This window comes from Ammospiza caudacuta, chromosome 5 (genome assembly GCF_027887145.1).
Source record: "Ammospiza caudacuta isolate bAmmCau1 chromosome 5, bAmmCau1.pri, whole genome shotgun sequence".
In the NCBI taxonomy this organism is placed as follows: domain Eukaryota; kingdom Metazoa; phylum Chordata; class Aves; order Passeriformes; family Passerellidae; genus Ammospiza; species Ammospiza caudacuta.
In genome coordinates, this window is record NC_080597.1 from 70,487,319 (window position 1) to 70,508,118 (window position 20,800).

At 40.9% G+C, this 20,800-nt stretch overlaps 1 protein-coding gene across 1 annotated transcript in view; it reads right to left on the reverse strand.

The window, feature by feature from the left end:
* Positions 1–586: 586 nt before the first annotated feature.
* ELAPOR2 (endosome-lysosome associated apoptosis and autophagy regulator family member 2) overlaps positions 587–20,800 on the reverse strand; it is a 101,699-nt gene continuing 81,485 nt past the window's right edge. The window contains exons 12-22 of the mRNA XM_058804875.1: positions 20,565–20,667; positions 19,657–19,794; positions 18,693–18,956; positions 16,501–16,674; positions 14,856–15,045; positions 11,321–11,417; positions 9,540–9,641; positions 7,115–7,241; positions 6,198–6,376; positions 5,365–5,530; positions 587–2,803 (exon numbers count right to left, since the gene is read on the reverse strand). Of these exons, the coding sequence (XP_058660858.1) occupies positions 2,744–2,803; positions 5,365–5,530; positions 6,198–6,376; positions 7,115–7,241; positions 9,540–9,641; positions 11,321–11,417; positions 14,856–15,045; positions 16,501–16,674; positions 18,693–18,956; positions 19,657–19,794; positions 20,565–20,667 (1,600 nt within the window). The 3' untranslated portion in view covers positions 587–2,743. The remainder of the gene's footprint in view (positions 2,804–5,364; positions 5,531–6,197; positions 6,377–7,114; positions 7,242–9,539; positions 9,642–11,320; positions 11,418–14,855; positions 15,046–16,500; positions 16,675–18,692; positions 18,957–19,656; positions 19,795–20,564; positions 20,668–20,800) is intronic.

Genomic DNA, 20,800 nt, shown 5'->3' on the forward strand with positions numbered 1-20,800 from the left:
TAAGTCTCCTCAAATATTTCAGTTTTTCTTTGCCTAATTCTTGGAAAATGCACTTTTTTTTTTTTTTTTTTTTTGGTAAATAAAGTCTACAGCATTGGTTTCTTTCCCACTATGTTAGCACTGCACCATATACACCATTAGAATGCCTTGGAGAATATTCCACAACATCATGATAAAATTTTTGGAAGCAGAGCTGAGAAGAGTCATACAGCAAAATCTGTCACAGCTTTTAACGAAATTCCACTCCATTTTATTTGGGAAACCTAATGGAAAGTGACGGGAACCCAATGAAACCTGTGCAGTATTAATTCAAATTAAATATATTTTTTAAAATAAGTTGTTTCTGTATTATAGGGATCTGGGTCCAGCAATAAGAAAAGAAATGGTGTTCTGGAGAATGAAGTGTAATTATGGCTGAGAAAACATACGGAGAGAGAAGGGGAAAAATTAAAGGAGATATAGACAAATGCAACTTGATGACAGTGAAAAGCTCTACTCATTATTGAAGACCAGCAATGTTCAGGGAAGGCTGCAGGGCCACCAAACATCTCAAGTCCAAAATTTCAAATATATTTTTATTTTATTTTATGAATGTCCATCAGATATATATCTTTGATGCTACAACACACTAGTTGAATAAAAATCAACAACATAAAACCCCTCATCATAAAAGATTCAAGACGTGAAACCCCAAAGCCATAACCATTTACTCTGTGAGCATATCATCTTTGACAACCATATATAAATGACATCATGACAACAAATACAATGTACAATAATAAGTGTGCAATGGTACAAAATATACAAAAAGGAATGTGTATTTAGTGTACATTCAACATTACCCCATAAAAATCTTTGTTGGGAAAGTGAAGTGCCTTTTCAAGACCAACAGAAAATGTACACCACTTCAGTTAAGATGCCTGAAGGATCTCCCATCAAAAAAGTAAAGTGTGTGTTCTTTGATTGGAACTATAAAATAACAGAGCTGAATTTTCCCTATTGAAAAAAAACCTAAACTTCATAAAATTTTTGTTCACATCTAGAGTATAATAAAATATTTAGAGTGCAGAAAATTCAGTTGCATTTAAATTTTACTTAAAAGTGGACCCTCTTTTATTGATAGACCTAGCTCAGTCATATAAAATCAAAAAAATCAATATTCCTTATAGTAAAAAGACCATTTCTGCCCATGTCTCTTTTCTGATTTTGATGCATTCCACAATTCCCATAAATTTGCTGTAATGGAAATATGAGTCTGACCAGAGGTCAATACAAGAATTGTGACTCATTTTCTCTGGCTCTGTACAAGTCTTGCATAATTTTACTCAAATATTTTTTGCCCAAGTTTCAGATTCCTTTGAGTTCGACCTCAGAGGGAATTTCAGGAAATTATTACTGTGGATATTATGAAGATCACATGCTTATAACGTGGCTGATTTTATGGAAATAAAATCACCCAGCCTCCAGTTTCCAAGGCACCATTTTGTGCCTTTCCTCCAGAGCTGCTACTTGCACTGCCACAGGATGCATTCAGATGCTGTGCAAGTACATAACCCATGCTCAGCTCTGCTGGACATCCATCCATCCATCCATCCATCCATCCATCCATCCATCCATCCATCCATTCCTCCATCATCCATCCATCCATTCCTCCATCATCCATCCACACGTCTAACCATTCCTCGTCCATCCATCCATCATCCATCCCTCCATCCATATCCATCCATCCCTCTATCTTTCCATCCCTACCCATTCCTCACATGAGCTCAGGACTAAAGGAGGCTGGGTATTTCTAACAAGCCTCTCAACTGACAGAGCTGATCCTTCATTCCCAAAAGTTGAGATTTTTACTGTACCTCTAGAATTCAGGTTTTGCTGGTTCCTAGCCCTGGGAAAAGTGACATTTACCCAGCCCAAGGGAGAACACTGAATCTGCCAAAGACTTCTCTTGAAAGGACAAGCTTCCACAGAGAGGGACAAGTGCCACTTGCACTGTAGGTACCACTTTACATCTCTGTGAAGAGTTTGAACCTGCTACTGCCTACAAACTCAGGGGCCCAGACCTACAACTCACACAACAGCTGTTACCAAGTTTAAATTTAATAGCACTAGGTTTTACTCCAACCTTGATGGCCATGACTTGGGCACCAGAATGGGTTCAATTTGCAGGTGCAACAAAATTCCTTTTTACATTAGAGGTTAACACAGACCATCCAGACCTTCAAAGCATTAAAATCAAAAGTATTTTCCAAAGTTCAAAACTCACCCGAGGCTCATTCCGAGTACCATTCACAATTTTGATTTCAAGAAAGACTCACAGTTGTGCCAGTGAACAACAACACACAACCTTAGCAGGAGGTTGCAGGCCTCTCTGAAAATAATTTCTTAGGAATATGCACAAGAATGAGAAGGAAATGAAAGGTACCTATAAATCATATGGCATGACTGAGTGTTGCCCAGGTGAATGCAAAAAATTCATGTTATTTGCAGTATGTATATCTCTTCCTGAGTTGAATTTCATTCCCAGTAAGGAATCCAAGAATCTGCTTTCTTTTTTTGGCAAGGTACTCAATCACATGGTAAGGCAATCCATTTTTCTGGTTTGCTTCCTGTCTTCTTTCCTCTTAAAAGGCCAAGCATTTCTCACCAAGATCACCACTATAATGTGTGCCAGAATATGTTTAAAATATAGTCCTGTAAAAATAGAAATTAGGTTTGTTCCTTTGAAGGCAGCATTAATTCTTCATATATTCTGGGATCTTGAAGATTTCAGCTGAACAGATTCAAAATTATCTTCCTTTTCCTGCAATGGAAAGACAGGTTCCCATCAACTGGATTTCTTCAAAATCTCTCCAGCAGTCAGCACAATCATTTCTGCTCTCAATATCCTTTGCCAAAAACTTCACTTTATTTTTACTATGGTAATTAAGTGCACAGTTTGATCCTTTAATATTTAATAACATTACTAATTCTGTAAAAAAATTGCAAAAAACAATAAAATTATGCTATAGCTATTGTTCATGGCACTTATTTTAGAGGGTGCAGGGAAAGTCATTTCATATTCAGAGAATAGGACAGGTAGTCTGAGCTGGGGAATTGCAAGGTAATCATCTCTATGGTTATTATTACTTATCAGTGTGTTTTCTGCAAAATATAAAATGCTTGAAGCACAGCATGTGAGTGTGAACACCACTGCCTTGGTCCTGGATTCCAATCTCAACAACTCCTCTGGGAGACCCACAAGACAAAACATCAGTTTCCGTCTTAAAAATCAGGGCTGGAGAGTTGAGTTTTCTCTCTGTTTTCATTTGGCCAGCAGGCATCAGGGTGAGCAAGAAATGTGGACTTACACACGGAAATAGTCTGCAAAAATGTCCTGAATTACCTTCATAATCTGATTTTTAAAGCCCTCTCACACAGATCAGGACAGTCTAGTGCAGACTTGAGAAAGAAGGGGAGAAATTGTCCTATGCTAGTCCAGTGAAAAATATCTGTTCTGAACAGCCTGGTATTGTCATGCTGGAGACAACAGACCCAACAAGAACAGCCCCCAATCTGAAACAGGTTTGTAATTATTTGGCTTATATCTTCCCATTAAAAATAAGTCATCCCTTTCTATATTACAGGCCCAGCCCTCAATCCCTTGGGTACTTGAACCCACTGATATCTTTGTGACACGCTGGCAGAAATGCCATAGCCTGAGGCTTGAACATATAGTTAGGACACTGCAGATTCTCTTTCTCTGTCATTATACATTTCTCCTTTTTCTCCCCTGTTTTCCTCCATTTATTTTTTTTTTTCTGTATTTTACATGCATATTTAGCAGGACATTAATTTCTTCATCTTTTGCATAAATGAAAAGCAATGCCTATAACATTTGGTTTCTTATAAATATATATTAAATTTGAGTTATCTATGGGGCTACAGGACACAGAGCTGAGAAAGCTAATGAGGTACTGGAAGTTGAATTTACCAGCTATTGTTATCTAGCAGTAAAAAAAGGAACAAACTTAGAAATACCTGACAAGCTTGTTGAAAATGGAGAGAACACTCAGGAGGCCTGCTACAGTGGATACAGGAACATTAAAAAACTCCAACAAGGCATTCAAGCTGTCTGAATACTGAAGTACTAAAGCTTAATTCTATTTTAGCAACATCACCAGAAAACTTTATGTGATTTGATTTTATTTACATCTTCAATATTCTTAATATTGAATTAAGAATTAATATTGAATTTCTGCCCCCTTCCACAAGGAAAAATATTGATTTTGCAGGACAAATAGTCAGGCTGGGTTCAAGGGAAAGTTTCTGCACATTATCTGTGCAATGGTAACTTCTCCTAGGAGGGATATCTGAGGAGCAGGTAGTGTGGCAAGAGGACACCAGTCAAACAAAAAAAAAGTAAAAAAATGAATAGAAAAGAATAATAAGGGAAAAGAAAGGCACCACACAAGTTTTAATTATTTTGCAGCCAATCACAGAAGGAAACAAAAAGGGATACAAGGAAAAAAATCTCAAAATTCAATATTCTGAGATACTATTTGGACAATAAACTGGAGTACAATGTTTTAAAATTAATTTTTATCATGGTATTTTAAGAGACTTTCCAAGAAATTGACTTCAACAAAACTGCAAGGGAAAATGTCATTTGCCTTTATTCTGATCATAACAGATGTCCTCACTGGAATCCCTTAAAGACAACACTACCCTTTCCACAGCACAGGGCTTTTGGGATCTACCATGATGGTCCTCTGTGGCTCCTCTCAGAAATGCTCGAAGGACACCAAAGAGTTTGGTGCCGTCAATTCAGACATGCAACAATCCACATCACATCTACTGCAGAAAAAATGCTTCTTTTGGCGCTGCTTCCCACTGAAATGGAGGAGGCTGCTGTGTTGGGCAACAGGATGAAGATGACTTATCTTCAACTGAATCCTACTCAAAATTATGGCTCTCCAGCCAGCCATGAAGCCAGCCCAGGTGAGCTGCAAGCAGTGGCTGGTGGCTGTGCTGCCAGTGTTAATTTTTTGTATCCCTAATAGCTGTGTTTGCCTCAGCAATGGATGTGCCTGGGAGGATTCCAGGCAAAAAAGTTCTCTCTGCCATTACCTGTTTTTTTCTGGTGTCATCCATGCAATTAAAAAATGCTACTGAAATCTCTGTGGAGGAAGGAGCATTTACCCAAAAACCCTACAACATTTCCTAATTTTATCCAGACTGTGGATTTCAGCAGATCACTATGGACTGGATGAGGTGTGCGTGGGAGGCTGCACTGCTGTGAAATTAGCATCAAAGACTCATCATATCCAGTAATAAAAAAAGGTAATAATTATTTTTGTATTAATATTGGTAATTACTACTCACCTTTGTTGCCAAGGATTTGAGCTTCCCCAGCAGTGACTGCTTATTTGAATACACAATTTCTTCTTCATTATCTTCTCCTTCCATTATAGCACAGCTGTCAGCAGCTGGCAGTTCACACTCTTTTGAGTTCGTTGTCATCACTAATTTGGAATATTTATACTCCAGCCTGAAGATATAAAGCCACACAGGAATAGATTTTTTTTTCTCAAATGTCCCATACTCAGGGGTTTTGTAATTTAGATTGTCTGCAGTCCTCCCACATAGTTACTTCTGAGGCAGTGGAAATTAGATACTTTTCAATCATTAAAAATATGTAACCAAAATAGTACTAACAATACACTGAGCTCTTGCTTTCCAATTAGTCCTCTATCCTTATAAAAGAACCATATTTTCCCACCAGACCAAGGGGAGGTCAAGAGGACTTCCTGCATGAAGAAGTGCTGGTTGGAGTAACAACCAAAACAGAACTGAACAATATGGTCAAGAACCTAATTTTTTACCAAGCTGAAAGGACTAATTAGACTAAAGATACTCTTTTGGTCTTCAGATCTTGAGAAAGCCACGTTGTTTCAGAAACTAAAGTCAACTTAAAACTCTCAAGGGTTAAAAAAACATTTGGAAATTATGCCATTGCAAATTACCGTGGATGTTCTATACTTTCCTCACTGAAATTTTTTATAGCCACCATGACAGAAGAAAATCAACTTGGTGTGTGAATGGATTGATCCCACAAGGTACTGCTTATCAAGAGTGTCATAAAGTCAGATGAAGGAAATGTCACTCCATCAAGCTTTTAGCTAACTTTTAAATGCAATACAATTTGCAGTACTTACTTCTGGTTCTTCTTCCAAAAGTAACAAGTCAAGGCTATGAGCAGAACAGCTGTGAAAGCACCAACACCAGCTCCAACTTTAAGCCAAAAATCCACTGTTTCACAAGTGCTGGTCCTTTTTTCTGGCAAGGAAACTCCTTTAATGCAATGCTTTGGCTCGTTCCACACATATAAGGTTTCCTTTCAAACAGAAAACACCAAAAAGTGAGCTGCTTGTAGGAAAAGAGAGAACTGTTTAGACTTACAGAAAACAAGCTGTTCTCAGGTAGAAAGGTCAGATAACATTTAGTGAAAGCAAACCAAAACACACCCTTTAGGTTTTCAGTTATATTGTATAATCAGTCCTCTCCTTGCTTGGGCCTGCAGGTTCAGGCATGGCAAAAGGATTTCCTCCCCTGTATAGGTCTCCATGTGGCACAATATGGGCTGGACAGCTATTGGGAATAAGTTGTGCCTGCACAGGAGCTGTTGATCAACAGCAGAGTTTGAACTTGTGGAAGAACTTCCTAATATTTGACTAGAGAAGGCAGCAGCAAAAACATTGCAAGCAAGTAGGATGAATTTATAAATTGACATTTGGAAACCTTTCCTAGCCTGCCCCGAGGCTTATGGCTACGAAACAACTGAAGTCTTTAGGGCACTCCATCCTTCAGAAATAACTGTCCTGCAAATCTGAAGGCATTGAGAGTTCACATCCTTACTCACACAGCTGGCAGCACACACCAGCTCTCTTGCAGGAACCACACTGACATTGACACAAACATTCCTGAGTCTCAACACAGCTCCTCCCTCAGCTTGCATCCCAGCCAGCTCAGAGCCTTCCAACCCACTCACACATTAATTTGCACACCAAATCTCAACAAGAGTCCAAGTTATATCCAAATGAGCCCATCTGACTTTGAGACATGGGTGCTGTACCTGAAATCCTTTTTTGCAGGCTCCCTCAATCTCATGGTAGTCTTGCTCTGTGCAGAGAGGACAAGCTTCTGCACTTTCCCAGAGGAAGTAGAAAGTGCATCCATCACAGGTGCCTGCAGGGCAGGAGCTACGAGGAGAGCAGAGCTCAGTTATCAGTCAGGAAAGAAACACTCTGGGGTTTGCATCCTCATCCACCTTCTGCTGCTGAAGATTAGGAATGGGAAGTGTGAGAAATGGGTAAACATCAATCGAGTTAGCAGATGGAAGAATCTGGGGGGAGAATTTTTCCTGGTTTTTAGAGTGCTTTTTCAAGTGAAAACAGGTGTTGAGCTTTCAAAGATCTAAAAGGAGTGTGGAGAGGGAGAGGGAGAGGGAGAGGGAGAGGGAGAGGGAGAGGGAAAGGGAAAGAGAAAGAGAAAGAGAAAGAGAAAGAGAAAGAGAAAGAGAAAGAGAAAGAGAAAGAGAAAGAGAAAGAGAAAGAGAAAGAGAAAGAGAAAGAGAGAAGAGGTGTTGTGTTACTACACTAGCATACACTGATGGAGCATCACTGTTCTCCTGCACAGTGTGGCTGTTCCACCTGACTGCTGCTATCTGGTTCCTGCCATTGTTCTAATGATGTCAGGGTGATTTAGTCCATATGGAATGGACTTGTCCTGTCATGGTTAATTACTAGAAGGATGTTCACCCATTAATGAAGAGATAACAGCTTCTCTTACTCCAAGAAAAACTAATGGCCTATTTTGTATTCAGCCTGCAGAAGGAAGTTGCACTGGCAGTGGCAGGACAGTCACGTAGATTTTTTTACTGACAATCACATCAGGCCTAACAGCAGCAATGGCCAAAGGCCATGCAAGAATTTTGGTGATATAAATATGAAATATATTCATGCAGAAAAAAATTTATTTAAAGTTGTATTATTTTATATTATCTGGAAACCTGGTATCCTGATCTGAAGCACTGAAAAATCCCCAGCCCTAAAAGCCCATTTTGGCTTACCCAGATTTGAATACCTGACAACAGGTACATTCCTCTGTGAATTATGGAGCATTTTTCCAACCTACATGGCAAGAGCACTGACAGACCTTTCTTCTCAACTGCTTTCATCTTGTACTGCACATTCATGTGATACTAAACACCAAGCCTGGAGGATCAAGGAGTTACATTATTTGACATATTCCTGATACCTCCCTGTGTGAAAGCAGCTGACTGCTGAGCTAATCAAAGGGGGATAGGAAAGGAAAAGCCAACATGAACTGAGATAAGGTACACATGTCAGCTATGTACCATTTCTACCCTCACACTTTCAAAAGCAAGGGAGGCTGTTCCTCCCTCACTGCTGGTGCTTTATCACAGTTCCCATCATGTTTTTCCTGTGGCACTGGAAGAACAACTGAAGAATTTTCATGCAGAAGCTGATAGTGGATCACTGCCCAGCAGAATTTGTAGTAGGACAGGTCCCTCAGAAACTGGGGTAAGCATCTCCAAAGGTGCTCAAATCCCAATCATTCATCCATCACCTGTGAGGTAAACTCTACTCTGCCTTCTTCCAGGCAAGCACAGTTTGTGTGCCACGAGGGGACAGGGACCAAAGGATCCCACTCCTCTCACACTGCTCACTTTTGGGAAGGAGGATGAGTGAGAGCTATCAGCAGATTTATAGTAACATCCAGACAGACTAAAATAGGCCTTGATAACCAAAGAGGAGAGTTATCAGAGTTGAAGGAAGCTTCTGAAAAATCACAGTGTGTTGCTAAAAATTAATAGAATTTAGTATTTTACTGTTGTTTTTTTTCTCTGCAGTTTTTCAATCATGCTTATGCCTTAAGTTATGCTTATGCGGGCATAAACAGGATTTTGGAAGAAAGAAGCTTTTTAAAGTACCTCAAATCAGAATGAAGGAAAAAAACACCAGGCAAATTAAACACAACTGGTACCAGGCAGCCAGGATGCAGCAATGAAGCACATAAATAAATATATCCCAAACATAAAATAGACAGAGCTCACACAAGCATTGCAATAGCAGATTTCAAAATTCCTAGAGCAGATTGCCTTTGTCCAAAAAGATAATTTTAACTAGCTACTGCTGTAGCTCAAGGAAGAAAAACTACCTCTCAAAGCCTCAACTAGGCAGTTTAATCAGGAGGCTGAAGATTAAAATAAGGAACTGAAATAAAGGAGAAGTGAAAACAAGCAAACATCACTGCATTTTCTTTTGCATTTAAGCTCAGAACAACCTGCCACACAGCCTAAACACAGATCAGTTGGTCTGCTGGAAGCTGATGGACACCTAGGAGAACAAGTGACTGATGAGGGACAGAGCTCTCTCCTCATTGCTATTGTAGTATAAAATTACTAATGAGTTTTGTAAGGATTACCTGAGGAGCAAAGGCTTTTTGGTACTAGTAGGATGCAAAGACTGAAATACCTGGGCACAGAAAGCTCTCCTTGGTCTGGTTTGTGGGGGTTGCATCTCATTGTCACAACAGTTTCTCGGCCATTTTCACAGGAGGTTGTCACTGTTGAAGACCTAATGTCAAACAAGAGGAGAAAAGGAACATATTTCCACTACATTAAATGGAAATTACTGTTTCAGAGGTCTGTAAACACTCATGCAGCTGTAATACTAGCAAAATACCCTTTACCACAATGGTTTTGACTTTGCCAGGTGTAAAACACACAAACAAACAAACAAAAAAAAGAGCAACAGAATCAGGGTAGGCCTCTCCAATTCATTTAAATCTCAAAGTGCTCTGAGATGCTACTCAGGGAACTGCTCTGGTTTTCTAAATCTGCTGCATCAAGGAGTGAACTTTGCCACATCAGAACAAAATTATTGAAAAGGAGAGTCACAGGTGCTGTGGTTGTTGTGTTACTCTGCTGGAGAGGCTCTGAGGGCTCACTCCCAGCCTAGCAACCTGAGAAACAAACTGTCCTGTATGGAAACCCAGAGCACTGGGAATATTCCTCTGTCTGCTCTGGGGTGCCCAGACCTCCAGGGCAGCACTGACTTTGACCCTCATTCAGGGAGAAAGTTTCCCAGACTTCAAGATAGACTGGAATCCACAAAAGTGTGCAATAGATTATAGAGAGCAGTGTAGGTGTATCACTTGGTGAGAAATTGAGGTTTTGGGATGTTTAGTATGCTGTGGATGGAAGCAAGATGGAGGGCACAGGGTGCCATCCTGGGTTTCTTCTTCGTGCTCCTTCTTCCTTCTTCTCCATGGGTTTGGGTGGCATTTTGTAATTGGGCAGGAAAGTCCCCATTGTAGGCTCTGTGGGATCAGTTATTGGGTTAAAAGGGAAAACAATCTGGTGTCAGTTCTTAGTTGGATAGCTTAGCTTTAAAAGACCTTGTAACAAGAGATTGTTGGCCATTTTGTGCCTTCTAATGAAAAGCTGCCCAACTCACAGCAGTGAGACTGTTTTACTGATAAGAAATAATAAACAGCTGAGTCCCAACATGAACTGCCATCTCAAGTGCCTTCAATCCAGACCCAGAGAAACCCACAACTTGTACCCCCAGCTAAAGGGGATTTAAAAGATCTTATTCCAGCATGATAGACCTTGTAAGCCAAGTTCATAATATGCTCAAAGTAGGGTCTCTGGTGTGGGGCTCAATTTGCAGAATCAGACACATAATTTAAGTATTCACATAAGCATAAAATGCTGATATCCAAAGTCCTATATTCAATTAGTTCCCAGCTTAGAAACACAGCTGACATGAAGATCAGCATGTTGACATCTGAACTGAGCTGATCTTTGAGCTGCTTCCTACCCAAACTGAGGCATTCTTTTTATGGAGAAGAGTGAAGAATGGGAAAAGCATTCTAGTAACTGTGTGTGTTGAAACAATTACTTTTAATCTGTAGCATCAAAGTAAACATAAATGAAAGTGAAAGAAAATATGCAACCACAAGTGGACATTTCCAAGTAATATATGAGAAAACATGGAAAGCAACAGGACACAAATAATCTGGATGAATCAAAGCTCTGGGATCACTTTCTATGGATCAAGACTTATTTAGATTTGAGTAAAGAGTGTTTGCTGATTTCATAAGATGATCTTCAACATGTCAATCAATATCAGGCAGATATTGCTTAAAGTGCAAGGGTTAAAGGTGGGTTATAGATCCCCCCTCACAGTTTTAGTTTCCTCTAAACAAATGAAGACATTTGACAATGCAATAAACAGCAGTTTTTACCCACTTGTAAAAGAAATGCACATCTGGTATTTTGCTTGGAGAGGGAGGAAATATATCTGCCTTGATGCTGATATTTTCCAGCACTGTTTCAACAGTAGCTCCTAAAATGTAAGACATTAAAAAAAAAAAAAAAAAAGCAATCTATTAATGAATTTTAGAGGGGTCCATGTGTAATATTTTCTCAATCTGAAAGCTGTGGATCTCACTTTATAGCATTTAATGACACCGCTGTACATTACACACACTTTTTTCTAACTAAATTTTGCAGATATATATGTTCTTCATACAGTCCGATTTCCTCATGCAGATAGAGCAAAAAAAAAACAAACCCAAACACCTGTGTAAATACTTATTACTCTTTTATATTAATTTAAAGCAATGACCGGATATTAGAGAAACATTAAATAATTTAGGCTGACAAAGGACTGCTGAAGATATCTGATGCAACCCCTCAGAGCATATGCCTTGAGTGTACAGCCCTCACACATCAAAACCAGGTAATGACCTGAGCAATTTGCAGTGCTTTGAGAGATGGAATAACAAGACTCAGAAGTATTATGGAATCATGGGGAAGTCTTGATGGCACTTTTTGGAACAAATGACAGGCTGGTGTATGAAGTACATGGATTCTGGGCAAAAGCTGAAAAGGAGGAAAATGCAAGTAATCAAAGTTCTTTGAGATCTTTCCAACCCCATGAACCAAAGAAGACAGAAAATATTGGTGCTCCACTGCAACATTTCAGAAGAGGGAGTTGTACAAAGGGGGGTGCATCCTTCCCAGGAGTTAAAAATTGATAGAACAAGAAGTGGTAGTGGTCAGAAACTGGTGAAAAGACTGAAGAAAAGAAGCTTTCCACTTGCTCATGAAACAGTTGATAGAATCACAGACTCACAGAATGGTTTGGGTTGGAAACAACCTTAAAGATAATTTTGTTGCAAACCCTGCCCTGGGCAGGGACACCTTACACAGACCAGGTTGCTCAAAACCCTGTCCAACCTCTTCTTGAATGTTTCCAGGGATGGGGCAGCCACAGCTTCTCTGGGCAACCTGTGCCATTGTCTCACCATCCTCACAGGGAATTTATTCCTAATATCTAATCTAAACCTACTCTCTTTAAGTTGGAACCACTCCACCTTCTTCTGTCACTGCATGCTCTTGTAAAAAATCCCTCTCCAGCTCTCTTGCAGCCCCTTTAGGTACTGGAAGATGCTCTAAAATCTCCTTGAAACCTTCTCCAGGCTGAACAACCCCAGTTCTCTCAGCCTGTCACCCAGGAGGGGTGGTCAGCCCCCTGACCACGTTTTGGCCTCCTCTGGACTCACTTCAGCAGCTCCACATCCTTGCTATGTTAGGAAAGGCAAACTCCAACAATTTAAAATTTAGCAACTGAGATAAAAAAAGGTGCCAGAAGAGCTTGACATCATTTCTTTGTATTAGAAAAAAAGTCAGGACTATCTCCTTGTTTTTCAAGACAATAATTGCCCTCTCTCATTCCTCTGGTGGCAGGAGACAATATTGGCATTTACTGGCATGAATGTTTGTGAACTAGAAACCCATAGCTAAGAGTGACCTTTAACAGAGCTTTTGATGACAGTGAATTGTCAAAAGACTCATGGAGAGGAGATATGGTGACCTGAATTGCAATGTGTCTCTCACAATGAGACGCAATAATGGTGATGGAAAATGGGTCTCAGTTCATGGACAGATGCACAATGACAGAAAGTCAAAAAGAATTTAGGGAGAACCTCGTTGGTTGAACAAATCTGATCTCATTCCTTGAGTGCTGATGAACTTGGTTGCTAAAGTTATGTAAACGTATCAAGTATTTCACTAATTACCACATGAGGTTCTAATTAAAAAGTTAGCAGTGTACTATCAATTAGGAGCACACTCTGCATTAAAAACTATTTAGCTAAGTCATTATAAAATTATCTGGCCATGGGAAATTCTCATCAAACATGGGATGTCTCCAGGCTTCTCTAGACATCAATATTGAAGTGTGAAAATGCAAGATTTCCATCAGGGATCTGCAAGTAACTGTATAATCCATGCTGGTAAAGTGTGTAGATGAGACAAAGATTAAGAGGATTAAAAATAAAATTCAGAGCAACTTGGTTGCTGGGTTCACTTAGCAAGATGGTCCCAAACAAACTCTATAGTTTATAGTATATTATATTATATTATATTATATTATATTATATTATGTTATGTTATGTTATGTTATGTTATGTTATGTTATGTTATGTTATATTATATTATATTATATTAATAAAATATATAATACAAGTGTAGCAAGAATTGAAGGCCAGTCTTAAGAAAGAGAGATTTCCTTTGGAAACTGTAACTTCTACATCAGATCCAAGAAGCCATAACTAAATCCCTTAAGTTTAGAGAAAGAAGGATGCAGGGATTCCAAATGCAAAATTTTTATTGCCATTATAGCAAATTAAATACTGGGATACTATTCCATTCTGTGCTTTAAAAAATATAAGAAGTTACTGAATGTGTAGAAAGAGCCTCAAAAGTGCACTTTAGGTGAGCACTTTAGGTGGTCAAAATAAATACATGATAGCAAGACAAGTAGAAGAACTTGGTCTACTTAATTTATCAGAAGGGTGTGACAATTCCAGTACACAAAATATTTCTTCAAGAAGGAAAACATTGGTGTGATCTGGAGAAAGACTAATAAAAAGCAAGGGCTGGAAACTGAAGTCAGGGAAATTCAAATAGGAGACAAGCCTACTTTAAAAACAGAGAGATGGTGTTTGATCAGTGGAAAAAAATACCAGTGACTGTGGCAAAGTTGTTCTTTCTGGCAGTCTTAGAAGTCCAGGTTGAATGCTCTTCCAAAGATGTGCTTTTGTCAAACATAAGTTTCTGGGCTCAGTGCCAGGGAGAAAGTACAAACACTCAGTGCCTGTAATGGATAAGTGAGCAGAGCAAATGACTTCATTGTCTCATCTGGCCTCAGATTCTGGGAATTTGTGATCTGGACCAATGTAAAACTTAATGATGTGCAAAGCCACGTGCTGCCCTAAGCCTCCTGGTTCCTTGTCTAATTATGTCCCCACATCAGTTTCTTCTTCTAAAATTGCCCAAGTGGGATCTTGGTACGGGCAGAAACACTTGGACTAAAGTGACTCTCACAGTCATTGGTCCTGCCCTGAGTGAGGTGGGTACAGAACATAAAATAAAACCAGTGCTTTTTAATTACACTCTCCAGATTTTTGTGCTGAAATGCTATGCACTGTGAGACCCACACAACCAAGCACAAGGAAGAGTGAATAACACAGAAACAAAAAACTAAAAATGTGCACAGCCCTTGCTTTTCTCCTCCAGCCATCAGCTGAACTGAAACATCAGCAAAACACGCAGGCATCTGTGCAGAGCTGCTTCACAGCTCAGGAACCCTCAGACTGATCCTGGGCTGCCCCTTCACCCTTCCCTCAAAGTAATGCAGCTGCTGAGCCAGGAAGGATTTACTCTGCAGCCCTAAATACATGAGAGTGCATTCACAAGGAGAAGACAAAACGTGTACCTAAGAACCTGTCAGCAAGGCTGTTGGACTGCAGAGCCAGGGCTGTTCGGAAGCCCTTGCTGTCTGATGGGATGATGGTGGACTGACAGACAAAAGCTCCCACAAAATTGGAAAAATCTTCTGATTCTGCAACCATGTCCTTCAGAGTAACATCTGTGATATTGTCAGTGCAAATTGCCATCTTCTTCCCCTGCGGACAATCAGGAAAAAAGGGAGAAGCTGTTGGTTGTTGATAAGATGTGAAAAAGTTTGGGAAGAGAGAGATTGCAAACTTGCTGATTGCAAACTGGATGAGATTCATTACTTTACCTTACAACAAGTTCATGTCTCTATGTGTCAGTCATAAGAGGGACAAACCACAACAAACTGTGCCATTGTCAAAGCTCCCATTAAAGCCTTGTACAGACTCAGAAATACAATGTCACCTCTGGCAGGTGACTTATCAGAAATCTGTACTGTGGAGCACTCTTCTTTGTTTATCTTGACAGCACACTGTTTACTTGCAGAGCATAGTAAAATATTGCAAAGGAAAACCCTATTTTTCTTGCCTTTAAATAATATACTGTAGAATACCTCTTTATTTGGGATTTAATCCAGATAAAATATTTTCAAAGCACAAATACATGAAATCCCTAAACAGATATATAGCCTTCAAGACTGCTTTAATGTGGAATGTCAAGATCAGTGCTAGAATCAGAGCAGCAGCAATGAAAGACAAATTACCAGACTCAGTTTTCCTAACAAAATGTCAAGCACTCACCACCTAACCATGTGGTTGGTTGTACTGTAATACCATTGTAGTAGTTTGGGAAAGTGAAGACCAGGTCCACAGAGGAGAGAAAAATATCTACATTTGTGGATCTAGCTGTCAGTAGGTCTAATCCAGGTAGTAAAACACACAAACAAGCCTAAAAGTATGCAAAATGCTATAAAGAAATGTGACTACTCATTTGTCTTAACTCATGCAAATCCTTTGATACACGGCAAAAAGACTTCAGAACTTCACAGGGCTGAGCATTATTGTTAACTACACATGTTGTCTTTCATGGGACAATGCACAACACTGGTACTGCTCTGAAAGTCAATTTATGTGTGTGACAACATGCTCTGCTTCAGTCCAAGCTCCAGACAGAGCCTGTTTAACTCACAAACTAAACACATTTTTCTGCCACTCTCCAAGGCTGCAAAGTCAGCACTGGGCATCTTGGCCACTGGCAGACAACAGGGTGACCAGGGGCTCTGCATACAGCATCTCCAGTGAAGCAATGAGGGACACATATGGAAAGCAGTTGCCAGCTGAAAGACTCAAACTCTTAATTTGGGCTCCTTGGTGGCAGCACACAAAGGACAGGGTCACGATGCAAGTGACTTAAAGGCACAGAAAAGAAAAAGCAGGGATGTGACAGGAATTTTCTTCTGAGCTTTATTCATGGCCTATAACACAGTATCTCTGCTCTGGAAAATCACTTGGCTGCTCAAAAGTCCTCTTGCACTGCAAAGCGAGATCCAAAGGGAAGTGTTTGCACAGTATTGGTGACAACTCAGCTGACAGGGAGTCTTTGTCCTGTCTCATTGTCATCCCAGAGCATCAGCACAAGCAACAAATTGCTCTATTCTCCCAACCCTCAGGCCCAGCTGAGCTCACCTCATTCCCACACAGGCTGATGTTAAAGAAGTGGAAGAACTTGGTCCCGCGGGAAGTGAAGCTGGGTCCACTCATCAGCGAGCCCACCTGGCTGAGGTTGCTAAAATTGTAATTCAGGCTCTGGTTATCCTTGACATAGGACAGCAGGCAATCACTGAAGCAGGCAGAGTGGTCCTGCAAGGCAGAGGCATCCATTAAAAAGCAGTCATGGAACAGCAGCAAACCATTCACCTCAGAGTTAAAGCACGGGTGCAGACAGGACTGCTTTCCTTGTTAAGGATGAATAGGAACTCTGTCCTATCCTGTAACTCATCTTTCCCTTGGGATAATTCCCATTCCCATTCCAGTCCCTTGCAATCACATATCAGGACTAAAATGTTCCCTAAGCCTGGTTTTTCTGTTGTCTGCTGCATTAGCCAAGAGAATGCAATTTCTTGCTTTCTTTTGTTCCGGGTACTTTTAGGATCCCAATATTCCAGCTTAAATCCCTGTAAACAGACCAAAACATGTCCTTGGTTACACTTGCATTTTGTAAAGGAAACACAAGAACAGCTCAAGAAACAAGGGCAGGATATGAACACAGCAGAAAACAGGCAGAATACAAACAAACTGGAGCTGTTCTTCCAGCACCAGTGCAGCTCCTTGAACATGATAAATGTTTACTTATGCTTACAGTTTCATATAAGAGGAACTTGTTACAGGTTTCTAAAGGCCCAGAAATATCATCCAGCTGGGGAAGTCCCTGAGTTTAAAAGAGCAGGGATTGGGATAGCTTTGGTGGAAGTAACATAGATACTTGCCCTGTTTGTACACTGTCTACACTACAGCTTCATGAAATGAACCTTTTTTTGAACTGAAGTTGTCACTTTTATCTGATTATTTACAAACAGAAATTAGACTAGTGACTGTCTCCCTGGTTTTTTTTTAGTTTGTCTAAGCTTTCTGATGTTTACATTCTTGTAATGAACTTTCTCACACACTTCATATAAATAATTTATTGTTTGCATTCTTTTATGGAGGAGGACAATTTTGATGGACTGCTGGTTTGTCCAGTGTCATTGGAGAGGCAGCACCATCACCATCCAATCCACTCTCACTTTTGGAAATCTATAAATGTTGGAGTCAGAAATTAAATGTTCTCTTTTCACCATCAGAGAGCTGCATGTCCACGTTGTGTTATTCGTGTCCTATTGCTGTTGCATTGTGATTTCAGGATTTACCTCAGAACCTCGGGTCCCTCCCCTGATAATTCCCCTCACTGAACCCTGCTGAGTGCTGTCTGTCAATCCTGGAATTCCAGAAGGGCATTGAGTGATTGGCAGATCCAAAGGATGCCCTCTACCCCTGGGGGGGCATTGGGCCATCCAGGTGTCCTTTGTCCCTTTGTCCCTCCCCTCCTGTACCTGGTTGGTGAGATTCCTACCCCTTCCCTCCCACTTATCCCTGGGGTTAAAAGGAACAGCAACCATGAGGTTCAGAGAGTTCTGTTGGAGCTGCTGCTGGATTCAGAGGCCTGTGGGCCAGGAATAAAGCTCTGGATCGAAACCCTCCGTCAGAACTGACTCCTTTCCTTCACCACCACCTTAAAGCTTCTCCACCAGAGGTAAGCCTGAGGAGTGGTATGGGAACGCACAAAATCAGAGGGTTTCGAGAAAGCTGCAAAATGCAGGCCTCAGAAACAGAAGAACTGTGATTTGACCTAAGCAGCAGCTTCCCATTGTCATAACCATGTAATGAGACTGATGCTGGAAAATAAAACAGCTCAAGGCCCGTTCCACAGCAGTCCCGTCCCGTTTGTGACTCGTACAGAGACCCCCGCACAGCGATAGAGTGGCCCCTCTGTGAGAAGAGCTCCATCCTGCCACCACCAGAGCTGCACGCCTGGACTTGTCTCCATGTGCCCAGCTGCAGCACACAGCTACCCAAAAGTGTCTCTGGGGTGAAAACACCACAGTGCTGCTATTTGGTTCAGCACCAAGGGCCAGACAAGTTCAAGCACATCAGTCTGGCTGTATCTGTAATATTCCAATATATAGCAATAAGTGACATCTTTGGTGGGCACATTGGTCATAGCCATGTTCCAGTGCTCACAAGGCACATGCCTGTAGGAAAGCACTAGAAGCAGCCCCCTGAGAGCTTCCAGCTCGACAAACCCTGTGTGCCCATCTCCCAGAAACACCCAGGCTGGGTACCTTGGTGCTCTTGCTGCCAGGCCCGCACGGGATGCAGGCCTCCCTGCCGTACACCTGGTGGATGGACAGGAAGGTGTTGTCAGGACACTCCTTGCACTGGCTGCTCTCCTTCTCGATGTAGTGTCCTGGAGGGCAGGGCACGCAGGACGAGCCCGACTGCTCGGAGCCCAGGGCACAGGCCCGACAGGAGGAGGCCACTCCATCCACTGCGTTGGTCACCGTGATGGAGTAGATCTTGGCCATGTCATTGATGAACTGCCTGCTCTGGAATGAGAGCCAAGGAAACCACCCCGGGTGTCGCCACATTTCTCTTCACAGAGAAAAGCAATGCACAATTTTTCCCAAGAATATTTCTGGGTTTCACATTCTCTGAACATCAGAGAAAGAAAACACAATTCTTATCGTTTGCTGTGCCCGTGCTTGTGCCAAAGTAGAATGCAATGTGGAGATTGTTTGCCCAGAGTGATGGTGTTTTGTTTCCTTGGCCTATCAGGGCCAAGTGTGTGTGTGTGTGTGTCAGGACTGTTGGCTGACAGTCACAGGATTCTGTGCAGTTCTGTGTAGAGTTGAGTGCTTGGCAGATTCAGTTTAGATGCAATGTAACATAGTGTAATATAGTATAAAATAATATAGTATAATAAAGTAATTAATTAGCCTTCTGATAAGATGGAGTCCTCCTCATCATTCCTCCCTGCCAAGGGGATCCCTGCAAATACCACACCTGGTGTCATCACACTGGGGACACCACCCACACCTCTGTGCACCAATTCAGGGATCAGCTCATCCATGGCTCTGTCCTTGCTCATGGATTGGTTATGCACAGCTGCCTCCCAGCTGTGCTTTGTGGTGAGAGCCACTCGTCCCTTATGGGAAACCTGTGAGCTTCAACAGAGGGCTGGAGTTCTGGCAGAGAGTGTCCAAAGAATGATGTTTTGTAAAGCCCCACACATAAAGAAGTACTTACATCTTGGCCTTCATTTATTCTCTGAAAGGCCCAGGTGAATGTGAAGGAAGCATTTTTGGAGATGATGTGAGTGTAGGATTGTCTTTCTTTACTTTTTTCCCATGATTCCACCACATTGGTATTTTTTCGATTTACATCCTACAAAATGGGCATAATTTTAAAAAAAGGAACAAAGTGTGGTCATACTACACTAAGCACCAGTGTTTTATGATCTAGAGATTAGCATATTAAAAGGACTCCACAACATCATCTAACATTTAATAAAGCAAACATACTTGTTTTGTTTTGCACAACTGACAAATTTTTAGACTGTTCTAAATTGCCACCTAATTTCCACTCAATTCTCTTTAAATTAAAAGCAGGTTCCTTTAAAGAGCCACTAAATACAAAAAATAACCAGCTTCCCCTTTCAGTGGAAGGGGCAAGGGAACCATTGCAGATCCATTTGCCTTCCTCAGCTAATGGACATTCAAACAAACATCTCTCTGCTGCTCTACTGATCCTCCAGGTCACTGACAGGATCAAGTCTAAATTTCCAAACTGTCCTCTTCCCATTCTCCATCCCAGATCTTCACTTGTCACTCTGTTACTAGATGCTAACTCAACAGCACAAGAGACACTGATAATTTCATCAGTCAATTTAATAGGGGAAAAATTAATTTAATAGGGGCTCCTTAGTGTCCAGTGATTACTTTTAGAATAAGCAGATAGCCAGGAATGGTTCACAACTCACGTGCTGGAGGAATTTCACTAGGTCATTCATTAAATCCTTCCTGCAAGGGCACTGCAGATATTAAACTAATGCCATGAATAATCACAATAAACCAAGTGCAGCTAATCACACCTATGCAGAGGTATAAAAGTGACTTGTGGAATACCAGGCTCATGGAGAAAGAGGTCTCACTTACTGCCATAAAGTACAGTACACAATCTGCTGAACAGATGGTCTCAAAAATAAAAGTAATCCGGCCGAGTTCTGACCCAGTTGCTCCGGTCACTGATGTTGGAGGTCTGTTTAACATAGAAGGAACAAAATATTTATACAATGCTCTCCAGACAGGCAGCAGTCAATCCTTCAAATTCCTTTTTGTTCAGTGAAGCCATCAAAGTCCTGTCATAGAAAACCTGTCTTTGCAGAATGGTG